The 16,894-nt window shown below is 39.1% G+C and overlaps 1 protein-coding gene across 1 annotated transcript in view; it reads left to right on the top strand.

Annotated features, from left to right (window-relative positions):
* The first annotated feature begins 950 nt into the window (after positions 1-950).
* sema4gb (sema domain, immunoglobulin domain (Ig), transmembrane domain (TM) and short cytoplasmic domain, (semaphorin) 4Gb) overlaps positions 951-16,894 on the top strand; it is a 56,226-nt gene continuing 40,282 nt past the window's right edge. Inside the window, exons 1-2 of the mRNA XM_005458153.4 lie at positions 951-1,065; positions 7,871-8,178. Coding sequence (XP_005458210.1) covers positions 8,043-8,178 — 136 coding nt within the window. The 5' untranslated portion in view covers positions 951-1,065; positions 7,871-8,042. The remainder of the gene's footprint in view (positions 1,066-7,870; positions 8,179-16,894) is intronic.

Raw genomic sequence — 16,894 nt, 5'->3', positions numbered from 1 at the left:
TGTTAAAGACTGTGGTTGGATAACAGGATCACTGCATTTTTGCTATGCGGTAACTTGTGATCTATAATAAAATATCTAGGACTAATATAGTGTGACACATGTAATTACAGCGAATGACACAAAAAGGAGTGGCTGAAGCTGAGAAGGTTTAGCAGATTAGTGGTTCAATTCCTGGCTGCTTCAGTCTCCATACAGAACATCCATGGTGTATGAGACACGTTGTATAAAGTGATTTGAGTACTCATGTAGAGTAGAAAAGCACTATATAAGAATGAGTCCATAATCAAATCACATATCTATTGAAATGCAATGTTGCCTGGTTATCTTAGATTTGATGAACCAGCTATAGTTATCCCGTCTAACCTAAGCAGGGTAAAGAAATACTGTACCTGCGAAAGCCCAAAGTTTTGTCCCTCTAGCTTTTGTCCAGCAGGAGTCGCTCACACATCACATGGACTCCACTCGACTTTACATTTACAGCCTGCGCGGGGTGTCACACTGGAAGGCTTACTAATGTTTGGAAACATTTCCAGGAGAATTTACGAAATAGTTAATTAATATTCTTAAAGAAAATGAAAATCAATCACACTTCTATGTGGAACTGACACATTTACATTCTTCCATTGAGAAAGAACATTATTATAAGTTTGTTTTAAATAGAAACGCCAACATTGAGCTTAAAACCTTCGTTTTCAAGAATCCAAAAAGGCGAATCTATTGAGTAAAAATCACAAAAAAGCGTACACCTGCTTATTATATCATCTGGATATGGGTGAAAAAACATCCTTCCTAAACAATTTCTTTACTCTTAAAATAAAAGTAATAGAAACTCAAACAAAACAACAAAAAACATGTTAGGTGGTGAAATTGTGGAAAGCCTGTGATCTCAGTGTGTGTGCGTGCGTGCGTGTGTGTGTGTGTTTGTGTGTCGGGGGGTGGAGGGAGAGTCGGTTGTGTTTGAGCATTGGGTAACTGCAGCAGCAGCAGCAGCAGAGAAGCTCTGTGTTTCACCGCGGAGAGGTCGGCTCAAAGGATTTAGGAGCAGAGCTACAGGAAAACAAGCAGGTGAGTCCTTGCTGCTGTTATGTTTCATTCCGGACCGCCTCTCCGTGTTTCTTCCACTTTTCCTTACTCTCTATTTGCTGATGTAAAGAGGCTGCTCAGGTGAAGGTGACCAAACCGCGTGCGGTGCTGTTTTCGGCTCTCAGTGCTGCAGTCCAGGTCGGACAGGTGCACATGGGTGGATGTCCTCACGTTCATGGACTGTTTACATTAACACTCATTAAGTTATTACAGTCACATTTGTGGACGTTAACTATGGCATAAATGCATATTAGGTGCGTTTTAGTGTCACCGCGTGCTTGTGAGGACATTGAGGACAGTCCTGAAGTCACTTATTGTTTCGAGTTGAAATTAGAACATCTGCTCTGACTTAATATCTTGTAAAGGCTCGTTGCGGTGTTTTACTGTTGGAGGACGCATCAATTTAAATGGGTAGACATAAAGCTGAGCAGTGGTTTCTAAAGCCTATTAAACTTGAGGGATTCATTGAATACATTCCTTAAATAAGCTTTTTGGCACTTGTCGCCAAGTCTCGCTGTAAAAGCTGTAACTAGTGGCTTTTATTAATGATTAATTTGTCATTTATTCATGCTTTATAGATACGCTATAAGCCATAAATAATCTCACAGCTGCCAGGTTGCTTTGGCGTAAGAAGGAGCCAGATTTCTTGAGTGATTAAAAATACTCAATATCTAAAATACTCTATATTCTATTACAAATTGAAATCCTACATACGTGGGTAAAAGTACACGCTCTAAATATTAGTAGCCAAATCTGAGTAATAAAACTTCTTAGACACAAGGGACTGTTTCAGTGCTAACATATAATATGGCTCTGTTATACAGTAAGTAGGCTAGAGTACTAGAGGTGTAGCACAGTACTAGTATTGACACAACCCTGATATGCAAACCATGAAATTGTTATGTCAATAATGCAAGTATGTTAAGTAATATTTGTATAATTCTGTCTTTGTTGTATGCTTTTGTACAGTTACTAAATGGGATTTTTGTTGGAGAATGGGCTACTGACCCATCCTCCAACTCTGTATGTATTTTGAGAAAACATCTGAATATAATTAGCCCAAAACAGATCAAAAAAGAAGTTAAAATTAACTGATAGCATTTAATTTTTTGCATTTCCTGTAGTTCAGTCTGTATCAATCTGCATACCTTATGAGTTGGTCATGTTTCTTACATGCAGTACAACAATTTCACAATAAATGTATCAGTATGGACTCAGCCGACACTTTATTAGTCACACCTTGGTAGTAATGGGTTGGACCCCCTTAATTCTTTGTGGCACACATTCAACAATGAGCTGGCAACACTCCTCAGAGACTTTGGTCCATATTAATATCACGGCATCACAGAGTTGCTGCAGATTTCTTGGCTGTGCATCCGTGAAGCGAGTCCTCCATTTCACCACATTCCAAAGGTGCTCCCAAAGGTGAGATCTGGTGACTGTGGAGGCCATTTCAGTAAATTAGACTCATTGTCTTGCTCAAGAAACCAGCTTGAGATGATTTTAGCTTTGTGACATAGCACTTTATCCTGCTGTGAGGATCCATTAGAAGATGGGTACACTGTTGTCATAATGGGATGGACATGGTCAGCAACAATACTCAGGTAGGCTGTGGTGTCTGCTGATATTAAGGGCCCAAATTTTGTAAATGAAATATCACATAGGCACCTAGTATTACACCATCAACAGCCTGAACTGCTTATACAAGGCAGGATTGATCAGTCTTTTCATGGTGTGTACGTCAAACTCTGACCCCACCATCGACTTAATGCCGAAGATATTGAGACTCATTCGACCAGGAAACATTTTTCCGATCTTCTATTGTCTAATTTTGTTGAATCCATTTAATTTGTAGCCTCAGTTTCCTGTTCTTAGCTGACAGGAATGGTATCTGGTGTTCTGCTGTTGTAGCCCGTTTGTGTCAAGATTCAACAGGTTATGCATTCAGAGATGTTCTTCTGTGTAATTTTATTGTAACAAGTCGTTGTTTTGAGTTACTGTTGCCATCCTATCAACTTGAAACAGTCTGGCCATTCTCCTCTTAACCTCACTATTTCTTTCTTTTATTTCTCCTTTTTGGACCATTCTCTGTAAATCCTAGTTATGGTTGTGTGGGAAAATCCCAGTAGATCAGCTGTAGATTACTCAGGTCGACTTTCTTTCCTGCTGTGATGCAAGATAAGATAAGATAAGATAAATTTTCCAGAGTTGGGAAATTCAAAATGGGGAAAGTGATTGATTACTTATTCTACAATAGTAGTAAGCGTTATCATTTTCAGAGGCATCCTGTTTTCCCAGTATTTCCAGTGGGTACAGATGACAAGTATAGAGAGAAGATAAGTCTTTATAATGGATATTAAAGGAATCTTTTCATATTCAGTAGACTGAAATTTTCCAAGCAGTTCAATTTACACCTTAAATTTAATATAAATAAACAGAAAATACTGTACATAAGCTGTAAGCTTCATAACGAGGTGTTTTTTTCTGTGATAGTGGTTGGAAATAAGTTAGAATAAATCAAACAAGGTTAGCGATTCATCATCCTTTTGATCACAAATTCTTTTAGCCGAGCATCTTAAAAGCTCTTGTTTTTATCCCAGAGTTTTATTAGTTGAAAGGTAATTTCCCTGTATGACAAAATGTGATTTTTTTCCCCTGATAATTGATCTGCCGTTCACATTAAAATTGGTGTTATTTCATTAAAATCTTGAAAGCTCTGAACTAATGCTTCATCTTGTGAAATATCTGTTATCAAACATCATGTAATGTTAGATCAAGTAGTACAAGCCAGAAAAAAAGACATTTTTAGATGTTTAAAATCACTTTCTATTTAGAGCTTCAAGAAGTCATTTCATATTCTTATTTGTGAGTGTGATTGCATGACCTTAACATAAAAAGTTCTTTCATTACTTCTATATATTTGCAGTATAAACAGAGGCAAATTATTTATATTTATATCCACATCACAGTTAACATGGCCCACAACGTGAACTTCAGTAATCTCATTTATGGCTCCGCTGTATGCCAAACCCTCAATGCTTTGAGATAAAAAAAAAGTATAAATATAATATTTAAGTATAGCATATAGCACATAATATATAAGCCCATTAAAATCACTGCAGCTATCAAGGGAATGAGAGTGTGTTTGGCATTTCAAGTGGCATCAGTTGAAAGGAAAACCAAGAATAGCTCACCTGTTTTATTGATCTTTCTGCAGAAATGTCAGGCTAGGTGTTTTGCATATTAGTCTGCTCTGTGTAAGAGATCCTCTCAATGGAAAACAGCTGCATCATTCTTTATATATTTCATATTCTGGAGTGACGACTTAATCTTTTTGATGGGCACCAGCTGCAAGAGACCTGTGGTTATAGAAACTGGGTTAAAATTTCCCATCAGACCTGTCCCGCTCTTTGGATCAATAAACAGGAAGAAACTGAGTACAAGGTGTTTTTACACTGTCTGCTCTTTTGTGCAGTTCCTCTTGTCTTTATGTCACATTGCTCGTGTCACTGCCAAGGCAGATGTGTTTACCTTTCCCTCTTGGAGTTATCAGGCTTTCATAAGTGGCAACACATTGGTGTCAACACCATTGCTGGCAGGACACACAAACACGCCAATGCAGATGTGTTGAGACAATGGTGTGTTTGCTGTGTGTTACATGAGGGCAGCAGTTGACAAAAACAGGACAAAGAGCTTCTCACCATGCCTTCATCTGCAGTTTTGTCAGAGCATGATTCTGGAGGTTCTCAGCATTTGGAGCAACTATCAAACAAGACACATGTTGCGCTGTTGCGCTGTTGCTCTCCCCTCGCTTGCAATATTGAAGGGGAACTGCGCCGATTTTGTACATCAAAGTGTGTTTACAGGCTTTTGTGAGCACGAAAGTGTGCATGAGAAAGTTTTCTAGTGGGAGCTGTGAAGACTGATAAAAACAAATGTCACAAGTGATGTCAGCATTAGCTGAGTGTAAAAGTGTAAATTTTGATTATAATCTAGTGGAGTGTTATTCATTTTGGGTAATGACAATTTTAAAAGAAGTAGTGTGGACTGGGAAAAAAGCTTTTTGTTTTGGTTCTACTGCATTTTTTTTTCAAACAAGGATGTGAATTTGACAATTTCTAAGAGCACAGCGCTAAAATCTCTTATGACTCTCATCATATAAAGCCACCTTCTGATATAGACTGGCTTCTACAGAATGCATGAAGCACAGGAACAGTTTAGCCTGTATCTGTTGACAGAAACCACAGATAAATACAAAGGCTAGCATCAGAAGCAAGTAGACTTTGAAGATTAAAGTAGGCCACTTATGCATTACACCTACAGGAGCTGCTCATGCCATGAAGCTTCTGGCATTCAGTTTTTGTGCTGCATTAATGCCAGAGGAGGTTTTGGACGGCTGCAGTTGTGAAGTCAGCAAAGTGTTGGCTCCACTTTGTTCAGATCAGCTGATCTGATCAGCAGTTTCGTGTGCTTGTGGAGTTCCAAACACATGTTGCCAAGCAGGAAGTTGCAAAGAACCCTCTGGTTGAAAAACTATGCAACATCTCTTTGCATCTCTTCTTCACTTTTTACATTTTAATTTATTGGCTGTTTTAAATGCTGATACCAATTGACTGGCAAAAAGCTAAAGTTGGCTAATAAATTAGTCAGCACTGGACAGTAAATAGTGACAGATGAAAATTATGCCTTTAAATTGTTTGTTTTTGTTTGACTAAGAGTTTACTGCATCATGTGTGGCAAATAAAGCATTAAAACCATGTTGTAGTAATTGTTGCATCGCTGAATATTAAGTCATTTCAGCATTGTTCAGTCTTCACTTTTTTAAACTGAGGTATTACAAAGGTGTTAAAAGCATTCATTTTCATTATTAAAATAATACCTGAAGTCTATTTCATGCAGATGAACATATTCCTGGTCTCACCATTTGAGCGTGTGTGCTCTTAACATTGAAAACAAAGTAATTTTAACTTAAGATTCATGTACTAAGTTTTCCTGGAGGCCAGTCAACATCAGTTTGCTCAGTTGCTAGTATAAGATATAGTATGAAACTACAGTTGAATGATTTATCTCCTTCTACTTAAAAACATAATCTTGATAAAAAACATAGGCTTACAGCTTTGAAAATATGTAGTGCTCCTCACCTGAGCCTAACATCTTGTTTGGGATGTTTGTTTGACATTAAGTTTTATTTCATAAAGCCAAACCATCAATACTGAGTACACATATCTGGAAAAACAAATGCATCATAATTCTTCACCATCTCATCTCCTGCTTTATCATCTTGCAGTTTGGTTTCAGAGACTAACATCCTAACTTCTAACTGAAAGGTCATCAACCTCATTGTGCTTCATGCTGGGAGTGATTTGCAGCAGCAGCAGCCGTGGAGATTAAAGCTGGGAATTCTCCAGTGTCACTGCGCGGCAGAGTGTGATTCACAGCGTAGACCCTTTGATCGGTGACAGAGCCAGGGAACGGGCAGCCAGGCGAAGATTGTGCTGATGGCACAAGGCCTAATCTCTAGATTATCCATCATGCTGCACCCAGCTAATTAAGAGATGTGTGTTGCAAGATCACATCACGCAGGCGCATTATTTAACTCCCCAAACTTTTCTTTAAATGGTCTGCTACGTAACAGCACCTTAGTCCTTCTCTTTGACTAATTGGTTGTAATCAGAGAGCAGTAGTGCGTGTCAGCAAGTAATTTTGTGCTCATGCTGTCAAGTGAGAAAGTTTATGCACGCCGCCTCTTCATTAAAGTTCATTGATGATGTTTTGAAATATCACACATCATTCATGTGGTTCCTGGTAGGCATCAGGTTCAGCATCATGTTTCATGACCTCCTCAGTAGTTTCTTATTACCATCTATCTACGCCTTAACTATAAAGTAATTAAATATATTTACTCTCTCTCTCACACACACACACCTGTATTTGCTACAGAATTAGATTTTATTTGTCGTAGGTAGTGTGTGCAAAAAATGTAGCAATAATCAGCTAGTGGATTGGACTCCAACCAGAGTGTCTCTCTGTGGAGTTGGACACACTGCAGCTCTACAATCTTGGAGTAATGATGGTGATCATAGTCCTTGTTCTGCCCTGCAGCCTCAGTGAGCACCGTATAGCAGCAAACGAATCACATTCTCCACAGCAAATCTTGAGAACAGTAAAAATGGAGGATTAGAAGTCCGACTGATCACGGGACAAGATCGTTTCTGGAGAACCGGCTGAATTATGTGGGATTTTTTCAGCAGACTTTGAAAATTCTTGTATCTGTACAAGATAAATTGAAGTGATTTATCTTGTACAGATACATTTAAATACCTGAAATTAGTGGCAAATATAGTTGGACAGCTCTTACTGTATCTGGATTGTCCACCCAAATAATCTTTGTGTTGTAAAATCCTGCAAAATATTTTATAATTATAATTTTTCTACTTTCCATACTACACTCGTAAATGCACCACACTGATTTAAATGTCCTTTTCAGAAATCACAGGAATAAGATTTATTTTAATACTATTTTATTGCCCACTAAAGAAGGGCCAGTCAATAGCTGGGTTGATTTGCTGTATAACAAGTACATTTGTGGCACTTTGACATCCTTTAATCTTTCAATTAGTCCAGTGTAACATATCCACTTGGGTGGTGGAGTCTTTGTCCTGCAAATGTTTGTTTTGTTCATAAATGAGTAAAATCCATCACCACCTTTAGACAGCAGCATCTAGTTTGGTATTCAGGATCACATCTCTTTTGGTAATACACATTGTTTTTCTCTTTCTCTGCACAGACTCAGTGTGTTCTCAGCTGGAGGATAATCAAAGAGTCTGCGCCTGCTTGCTGCTGGGCTTGAAGATACACGCCTTGCACATTTATTTCATTATTTATTTATTTATTTTTTGCATACAATAAACAGTGAGCACAAGCAAGTCTCTGCTTGGACCTAGGTCTGTAGGTTAATCATGGGATCAGCCAAGCCCTTCCTACTCCTGCTGCTGCCCCTGATGTTTTTCAACAGACTATCACAGCTGTGGGCTTTTCCGTTCAGCCCATCCTTGGACCTGGATGTCACTCCGAGAACTACCGTCTTCTCAAAAGGTGAGGATCAAGCAGATTTTTTAAAATGAATTGTTAAACTCTGATTAAAGCTCTGTTTTAATATTAGTTAAAGATTTAATTAGATGATCAGGAAATGGATCTTCCTTTTTATCCTAATCTGATCATACATGCAAATGTGATACAAATGTTTTCATTATTTACATTTGTATATGCTGGCCTGCAAATTATCCTTAAATATCATGAAAAAAGCTCCAGAACATGGCTGGATTTTTATGTTTTTATCAAAGTAATCCAATTAAGGTTGTCTGTACAACAAGGGGTACATTGCAGACAAGGATTACAAACTAAAAGATGATTTAGCATCCTTAAATGGTTGGCCATAAATGGTTGGCCAAAATATAAACAAATACTGGCCCAAAAATATGGAGCTCAAGTTTTGCCCCCCAGCATAACTCCCTGAATAAACAGCCACAGAACACATCCTGTTCTCATCCCCGAAAGCATCATGGCAGTGCTGATTTAGGGGAGCTATTCCACCTCCTATTAATCCCATTGTACAGCAGTTGGCTTCGGTCTGTCATGACCCAGCTCTAAGGCCAAACCAGAAATGGAAGGGCATGAGAGTTGGTGGCTAATATGAGGATTTACTGTAACCAGTAAAAAGGAAAATAAACAAGAAAGCAAATGAAATGTGAAGTATGTTCGTCAGTGGTATGATGAGGCTGCCAAGTGTGGAGGAACATAATCTAGACCAGAGTGTACGATCACATAGATGAAGCTGAGATTTCAGCTGGAGGGCTTTTATCCTAGACCAGGTTTGCCAAATCAGCTGATTACTATGGTGTTGGCATGAGTAGTTCATGGACACCTGGGGAGACAGAGTTGTCATTCACATCTCTCCACAGATTACCTAAGACGGAGGCCATCACACATTTTGAGATGTGACTTAATGGGTAAAAGAATGATTTACACTTGCTTCTAGGCAAAAAAAGCCACATACTATTTTCATTTTCGCAATTACACTATTGATATTGTGTTTAAACCGACATAAAATAACACTTGTTTCCAGGGAAGCTTGCATTGGCAATAAGATGCTAGAATTCTTCAAATTAAGGATTTACAGCATGACTGTATTCCCTTCGTAGAGCCTGTTTCCAAATGATAACAGATTTGAGAATTGTAGTTAAGTCACAAAAGAAACGTCCATGTGTGTATAAAAGAGACTGGTTGATGTGGTTGATGTGGACTGCTATCAGGAAGCTCTTGCTAGGAATTTTCTGCTGCTGCTTTTTTCATGCAGAAATAAAAATTGTATAAAGTTGCTCATGGCGCTGTGGCGATTTTAGTACTCACGTAATGGTTTTTTATTTAATCAAAAGCCACAAAATTTACAAAAATTGGAACTAATTGGAACTAATATGGTGAAAATTGCCAGAAGACAAAATGTTTACCTTGTGAAATGTATTTATTTTTTTTGCTGTGGCTTCAATCAGGTCCATTTGTTCAGGGCATTTGTTTGGATCACAGGTGTCCGTATAAACTGGAGAGCTCTTGAGCACTTCGAAGCACTTACAAGTTCTTTGCAGCATGATTATCATCCAAAAAGAGACCAGATACACAAAAAGAAACACAAAAAAGTATGAGCAGGGACAAACTCTATTAATACAGTGTATTTACAGATGCATCCACAAACACATGTGCACAACCCAGCTAACAGATCGCTGTCCTTATTTGCTTCTGCTCCGACTGCTTCCTCCCCTCCCTGTTACGGAAGTGGCACAGTTTTTGCAGTTGGCCCCGAAGACAGCTCCTTCATGCTCAGAGTTATTAATCGCCTCTCTCATGCCCTGTCCTAGATCACACGGCTCAGCAAACACTTCTAATGAAACAATAGACAAGAAGCCTCCATAAAAGAGGGCCTGAGCACGGTAGACCTGATTACTGTCTGTGCGGAAAATACTGCTGAATAGGTGTGTTTAGGCACACAGCAGGTATTTACACGCACCATCAGCACGTCTTCCTTACACCTCCACCTCTTACTTCCCACCAGCTCACCTTTACCCTCACTCTCTCCTCACTTACTGCGGCAGAGGCCAGCTGCAGCGAGAAGGGAACTCCAGCACAGACAAACAGTAATGGCTGGCGCTCTTACCTCCACTCCACCTTTCTCCTCTTCGGTCCTCCGAGGATGAGTATTATTAGCGGGCGGGTGGAGTTAACAGGGCCGGCTGTATTGCTAGCCGAGCTCTCTGGTGTCATAAGTGCTATTGAGAGTATTGCAGGGTGAGATGATATTTTGGAGATGGGAGGATGTGCTGCTTGATGTTCTGAATCACAATAACTCTGAGAGAGACTGTAACACAGCAGAAGCTGGTTGTGTATTTGTTCCCGGTTCTGTGGTGCATTTTCTTGATCCGAACTGAGTGGATGATTACTTTGTTTGCTGGAGAGAGAGGTCTAAGGTCTGAGCTTTGCTTCAAAGTGCACTGATTGGTTGAGAAAAGTACACTGCAGAACAATGAATAAAGAAACCGTTGTGGAGCTATTTACTGCAACTACTGGGAGGTGAAGCATTGACCAGACTACGAATATCTTTTGGTTATTTATCAAACAAATGAAAAGGGCTTGCTCTATTAAGTGCTCATCAGACGGGAATGCATGCAAAATTAATTTAGCCACCATCTCTAAATAAAGGAGTCTCCAAACCTTTCCTACTTCAGACTTAGCTGCTGTATTGCTGTGGAATTAAAGTTGTTTGGATGAATGATTTTTATGTTTGTCTAAAAGCTGTTAATAAGATGTGGATGAAGGCATGCCTGGATTGGTTTGGAGAGGACCACCACCTCTCACCATCATAATCTCCTTGCTGCTCCAATCTGTACATTTAATTAATTTAGTCATTTAAATTAGAGACTCGTGCTTTTTAAATTTCTAGTTTTGATCTCCATTTTATGTTAAGAGCTGGGTCGTAAAACTATTTATCTAAACTATATACAAACCCAATTCCAAAAAATTTGGTATGGCTGGCGGAGGTAAGACCCAAACACAGTACTCGCAACGTAGAGAATAAACTAATAGATGGTTTTGTTAAACTAAAGTACAAAATAACACAAAAAACAATACTAGGAAGACTCAAACCGTTGACAGAACAGGGAAACCATATTGCAAGGGAGGACAGAAGGAAATGCAGACAATATATACACAAGCAGGATAACGAGGGAAGAGGCCACAGGTGGGAACACAGCTGACACTAATCCAGACAAATGAGACACGGGAAGCAAAACTGAACAGAATACACACGAGACAGGAGATTATCAAAGTAAAGCAGGAAGTAACACACACTGAGAAACAAACTAAGACACATGGGCTTGACACTGGGACTGGGGAGAAACAGATATGGAGACGTAACCGGGAGAAGAAATAACAAAACGCAGAGATGAGACTAGGACAGACATGAACCAGAAATCCAGAGCTATAAATACAAACTCAGCGGCACCCGAAAATAATATGTTCAGATACTTGAACATAATTAACTTATGCTTCCAAAGAAGTAAATAACAAATCCAAAGGAACACTCAAACACTGGGTCAAAGACCCAGGATAATGACAACTTTTGAGAATTACTGCCTCTCTGTCCCACTTTTGTAGGCCCAACTTTTTTGAGAACTAGTAAAATGCTTCAGTTTAAACTTTTGATATTTCTTCTAAGTTTTATTGTGAATAAAATGAGATTTTTAAATCATTGCATTGTGCTTTTATTAACACACCTCCCCTGATGATTAGAAAATGGCATTTTTGGAACTAGGGCAGCATGGTGGGGCGGTGGTTAGCACTGTTGACTCACAGCAAGAAGGTCCTGAGTTTGCTTCCAACATCTGTCTGGGCTTTTTCTGTATGGAGTTTGCATGTTCTCCCTGTGTTTGTGTGGGTTCTCTCTGGGTGCTCTGACTTCCTCCCACATTTCAAAAACATGCAGTTAGTGGGGTTAGGTTAATTGATGATTCTAAATTGCCCATAGGTGTGAATTTGAGTGCAAGTGGTTGTCTGTCTACATGTGATAGACTGGGATAGGCTCCAGCACCACCCACCCCACTCCTGAATTGGATAAGCGGAAGAGAATGGGTGGATGGATTTTTGGAATTAGGTTTATAATTAAGCTATTATTGCACCTCATGGAGTACAGGTCTATTGGTGAATATTTGCTGCTCTTAGAAAAGCAGCAAATCAAACCTGGAGGCACCACAGAAGCTGAAAATAATGTCAGTCTCTGACTTTCCACAGCAGAATGCAGTGTTATATTTGTTCTTCAGGCTCACTATTATCTCCTCATGCTAGGCAGATACTGCCTGTATCTCCCTGTCATGTGCAAGGTGTCCCATGGCTTTGGTGACTTGTTTATGTTTTGACACTAAAAACTACCTTGTTAGGTTTGGAAAAAGAGTGGTTTGGTGTAGCATAATTGAAAAGTGACAAGTTGGAAGTGATCCCCTCACTAATGCTGTAACCTGCCTAAGGACACCTTGTGCTTAAGTCATGAAAACAACATTAACTGAGGCCAAGAGAACAAGCTCACCCCAGGCTCACCTACAGAGTCTTCTGTTTAGTGAAGCACAAACACAGCTGCAAACAGCAGTTGTTCCCATCAGGCACATTTTGAGCAGGTTCTGGAAATGGACAGTGGAAGAACTTACCTGTGTTCTGTCCTCACAGTGGTCAGGTTTGTGACAATTCATGTACACATCTCTGACTGTGCCTAGGATTATAAATCATACATACTCTTCTTACTGTGGGCACTTTTCTGTGCTGTAGCCTGAGCCAGTCTGTCATTACAGATTTTATTTTTCTCCTTGCCCTCACAGAAAGTTGTCCTTGACCCAGTTTCTAATCATCAGGGAAGGCGTGTGAGTACATGTGAGAGTGCAGAATGTGCACGTGTGTCAGCATGCGTTTCATCACTCTCAGGGCATGCCCTGCGAATGTGTGCTGCATTTATGTGTGTGTATGTGTCATGTAGGGGGTGGACTTAGTAAGTGCCATGTAAAAATCCTGCATACATGCATCCCCTGTCACTTTCCTCATTGAGACATGTCAGCGGGGAGGACGGGGGAAGGGAAGTTTCTTCTCCTTTTGATGATATGTGGGTGTCACTATCTGTGGGAGGATTGATATTATTTTTCTTTGCTGGCGCTCATTAATTTACAGTATGCTTTACTGGTTTGCTGCATGAGTGGGAGGAGAAGGACATGCTGTATCACAGAGAGAGCGCTTGGATATGTATATAAGAGAGAAAATGACAGAAGAGGTCTTTATGCACTCTTGGTGTGAACAGGTACATCGAAAAGGCCACCAAAGGCAAACAAGCAAGAAATAATTCTAATACATGTTTTTTATCCAATACTGAGATGAATCTATAAATAGTATTTAATACGTATTCCTTTCTTGATATTAAAATGGACCCACTATTTTCATCCACTATTTAAATAGTGGATGCTTGTATGAAACATGGCCAGGGTTTCAAATGAGGAGGTTCCTTGGTTTCAGACAGTTTTTTCTACTCTTGGCTCCCATCATAATGAGAGGGGATATCCCTAATGGTCATCTCATCTAAATCTCTGGCTGCGAGCATGGAAGCCCCATCTGTTGTTCAAACCTTCTGGTTTTGAGGAGCAGTTGATCAGAAGAAAGTTGTCTGAAAGGCAGACAAGATAAAACTTGTTTCAGAGGATGCCTTGGCAACAACATTCTGTATAAAATAGATAAAGATTATTTTGAATTCTACTGCTCTAGTAGAGTCCAGAAATAAAAAAAATAAAATGACAACAATTGGTCTTTTTTGAAAACAATAAATTAGATGATTTAATGTCATGTTGAAGGAGTTTTTTTTTAAGTGAGTTTTTTAAACCCTGAGAGTATAACTCAGCTTTCTTTTCAACTTTGGATCTTTTTAGATCTTTCATTTCTTTGTTTTGGTGCATTTATCTTACTTTTATCAACCTTTATCATGCAGACTATTTAAAATATGCCTGTGCTGAACACACCATCTGTGGCTTTCAGCTTGTCTCTTGGAGTAACAAAGAAAACTGATCTGCCTGAGGAACATAACTACTGCTAGCCAAACCAGGCATTCTTAACTCTTAATTTCTTTGTTAGTTGGTTGCTTTAATAAAATACTAAGATTCATCGACTGTTCTTCTGTAGTGCTGTTCCACTCCATTTCAGCAGTTAAAGCACTTTTTTACTCCAAGCCTCATTAACCTAAGCACTTTTTAAATGCCCTCATTTATGCTTGGATAAATGCATCGTGTGTCACTTGGGGTTCAGTATATTGCCCAAGGGTAGTTTGACCCAGACTCAGGGAGGCAGGAATTAAACAATGATCTTCCAATTAGTACACAACCTGATCTGCCACCTGAACCACAGCCATACAACTAAAAGACAAGTTTGTTTATAGTTATTAAAGATGTCATCCCAAAAAGAAACGTTACATTTGGTGGCAATATGTTTGCACACAGGTTATGATAACCAAGAGCTAGTCACTGAGGTGCTGTTAGAAAGGTGTCAGAAACTTGATGGCATTTCAATGTGTGGACAGCAACTGAAAACAACCAAATATGTGAAAGCTCACGCACAGTAACATCCTGATCAAGTGTGAGGATGAAGTTGATAGTGAAGAGTGAAGAACAGGGAAGAACTGGCACAGGGACAGAGGCTCCTTCAATTATAGTTCGATTTCGAGCATTGGCAGGCAGTGGTCTTTAGTAGGAGTTGCTGATAAATCCATTGTCCCTGCTCAGCACCACACAGCAGACATAGAGGTTGCTACTGATCTGATGAGTTCCTATATCAGTTTGTCGAGACGAAACATAGCTAAAAGCTCTTCTAAAAGAGACTAAAAGTAAAGAGAGACTAGACTAGCTTTTCAAACCAAATCAACAGCTTTCTTCTGGCTAATCAAACTAGCTACCATATGAATATTTCTAAATAGTTATTTTGACCATGATGCATGTGATCGACTTAATAAAACATCACTGTAGTGGAAAATAGAAATGGTATTGTTGCTTTTCCATTTAAAAGAAAGCAAAAATATTGAATGCATTAAGCATTAGAAATCCACCGTTGTAACCTTTATGAGCAGGTTTGACAACTAAACATAGATTGTTTTTGTGGGCCACAGTGCATTTTTCCACTCCTAGAGGTGAGATTAATGCTTGACTGTGTCCTGAACTCAATTGTTTGCCCATGGGGCTTGTGCTTTGGCATTTCCTACCTCTGCCACCAGACCTGAAGTAATGCTGTTCTGAAATATTGATGCACTGTAAGTTACCATGTTGAGAGCTGGGATGTAACAAGAGGTCTTGGTAGTAAGGTTCCTTATGGATTGCACCATTATTGTGATGTTGGGAGTAAGAAAGCCTGCCAGCTTGACGCTTCTGTGTAGATGAATTGTTTTGCATCCAGTATGGTAATTACACCACTAATGATCATCAATTTACTGCTCAACAAAGTCTGTTAATATCTTAGTCTAACCAGCTGCATCTTGTGCATAACAGTGATGATTTACAAACAGTATCAGCTAGACCAAGACTGCTCAAACTAAAGATGTTTAATCTCTGCTGTTATTTGCTGTTACCTTTTTGGGTTTTTTTTTCCTCAGTTGAGACATTTTATGCCTTAGACCCTTTAAATCACTGAAGCTTACATGGTGCTTTGATCCTCTTCTCCTCTGATAGTGTTGGTGTCTGATTCAGACACGGTCTTATTAGTAATTCAGTGATGGCCGATGTGCCAGACCTACAATGACACTGCCACCATTTGAGTGGGGTTATGTTTTTCCATCTTATCTAAGATGAAAGTCTTGGCTTTCCTTCATCTCATTCTGCAGTCTCCCTGGTTGGACAAAGTCTTACGAAAGTTTTGGCTCTGACACAAGCTTTAAAGAAAGGTATTGTGTTTGTGTCATTATTAATAGTGGGGTAAACATACCACTGCCACTTTGATGTGGAAAATAAGCATGCACATCAGATCGGGACAGGCCTATTTTTCTTCATATCATAAAACTTCTTAAAACTGGGTTGATTTTAGTGTTAGGATGTGCTGTACATTTCTAGCCAGCATGAAATCACCTATTTTGAAGCCTCACTGTTAGCATTTTGGCCATAAACATGTTGTTTTTTGAAGAAACAAAAGAGACCATATTTGGAAAAAATGTTGGAGTGCTACAATTTACTTGGTTAGCAAGCTGCATACATAAACTATATGCATACTATATACTATGCACAGACAGATACCTGCTAATTGGTGCAGATAAAAAGTACTTTATTTCACTCAACAAAAGTGAACCACAAATGGATAGTCTTGGATGGTCTGCACAACACAGAAAGCCATATTATTAGCCAGATAGTTTACTAAAAAATGCTTACTAAAGAACAGTTTTTGGCTATGACAGCTACAGTATTCATGTGTAAGCACACCTGTCAATCAAAATGACCATGTTGTTAATTTTAAGCCTCACTGGTATCCAAACAAATGATTTATAAGAAAAGACCCTGTCAGACATCTTGATGCATTCTCAATCATCCAGGTAAGTAAATCTCCAGAAGTTGATTCTGTTCATCTGGACTGAAAACGCTACGTCCAGATGAAAAAAATCAACTTTTGGAAACCCAGTGAGAGTTTTTATGAAGGGAGAAACCTATAGAGACCATACAAGGTTTCAAATATGCCTCTTAATGTTCTACAATTGGGCATTTTAACA

This window comes from Oreochromis niloticus, linkage group LG8 (genome assembly GCF_001858045.2).
Source record: "Oreochromis niloticus isolate F11D_XX linkage group LG8, O_niloticus_UMD_NMBU, whole genome shotgun sequence".
NCBI classification, from domain to species: domain Eukaryota; kingdom Metazoa; phylum Chordata; class Actinopteri; order Cichliformes; family Cichlidae; genus Oreochromis; species Oreochromis niloticus.
This window is presented reverse-complemented; position numbering and strand designations above follow the sequence as displayed.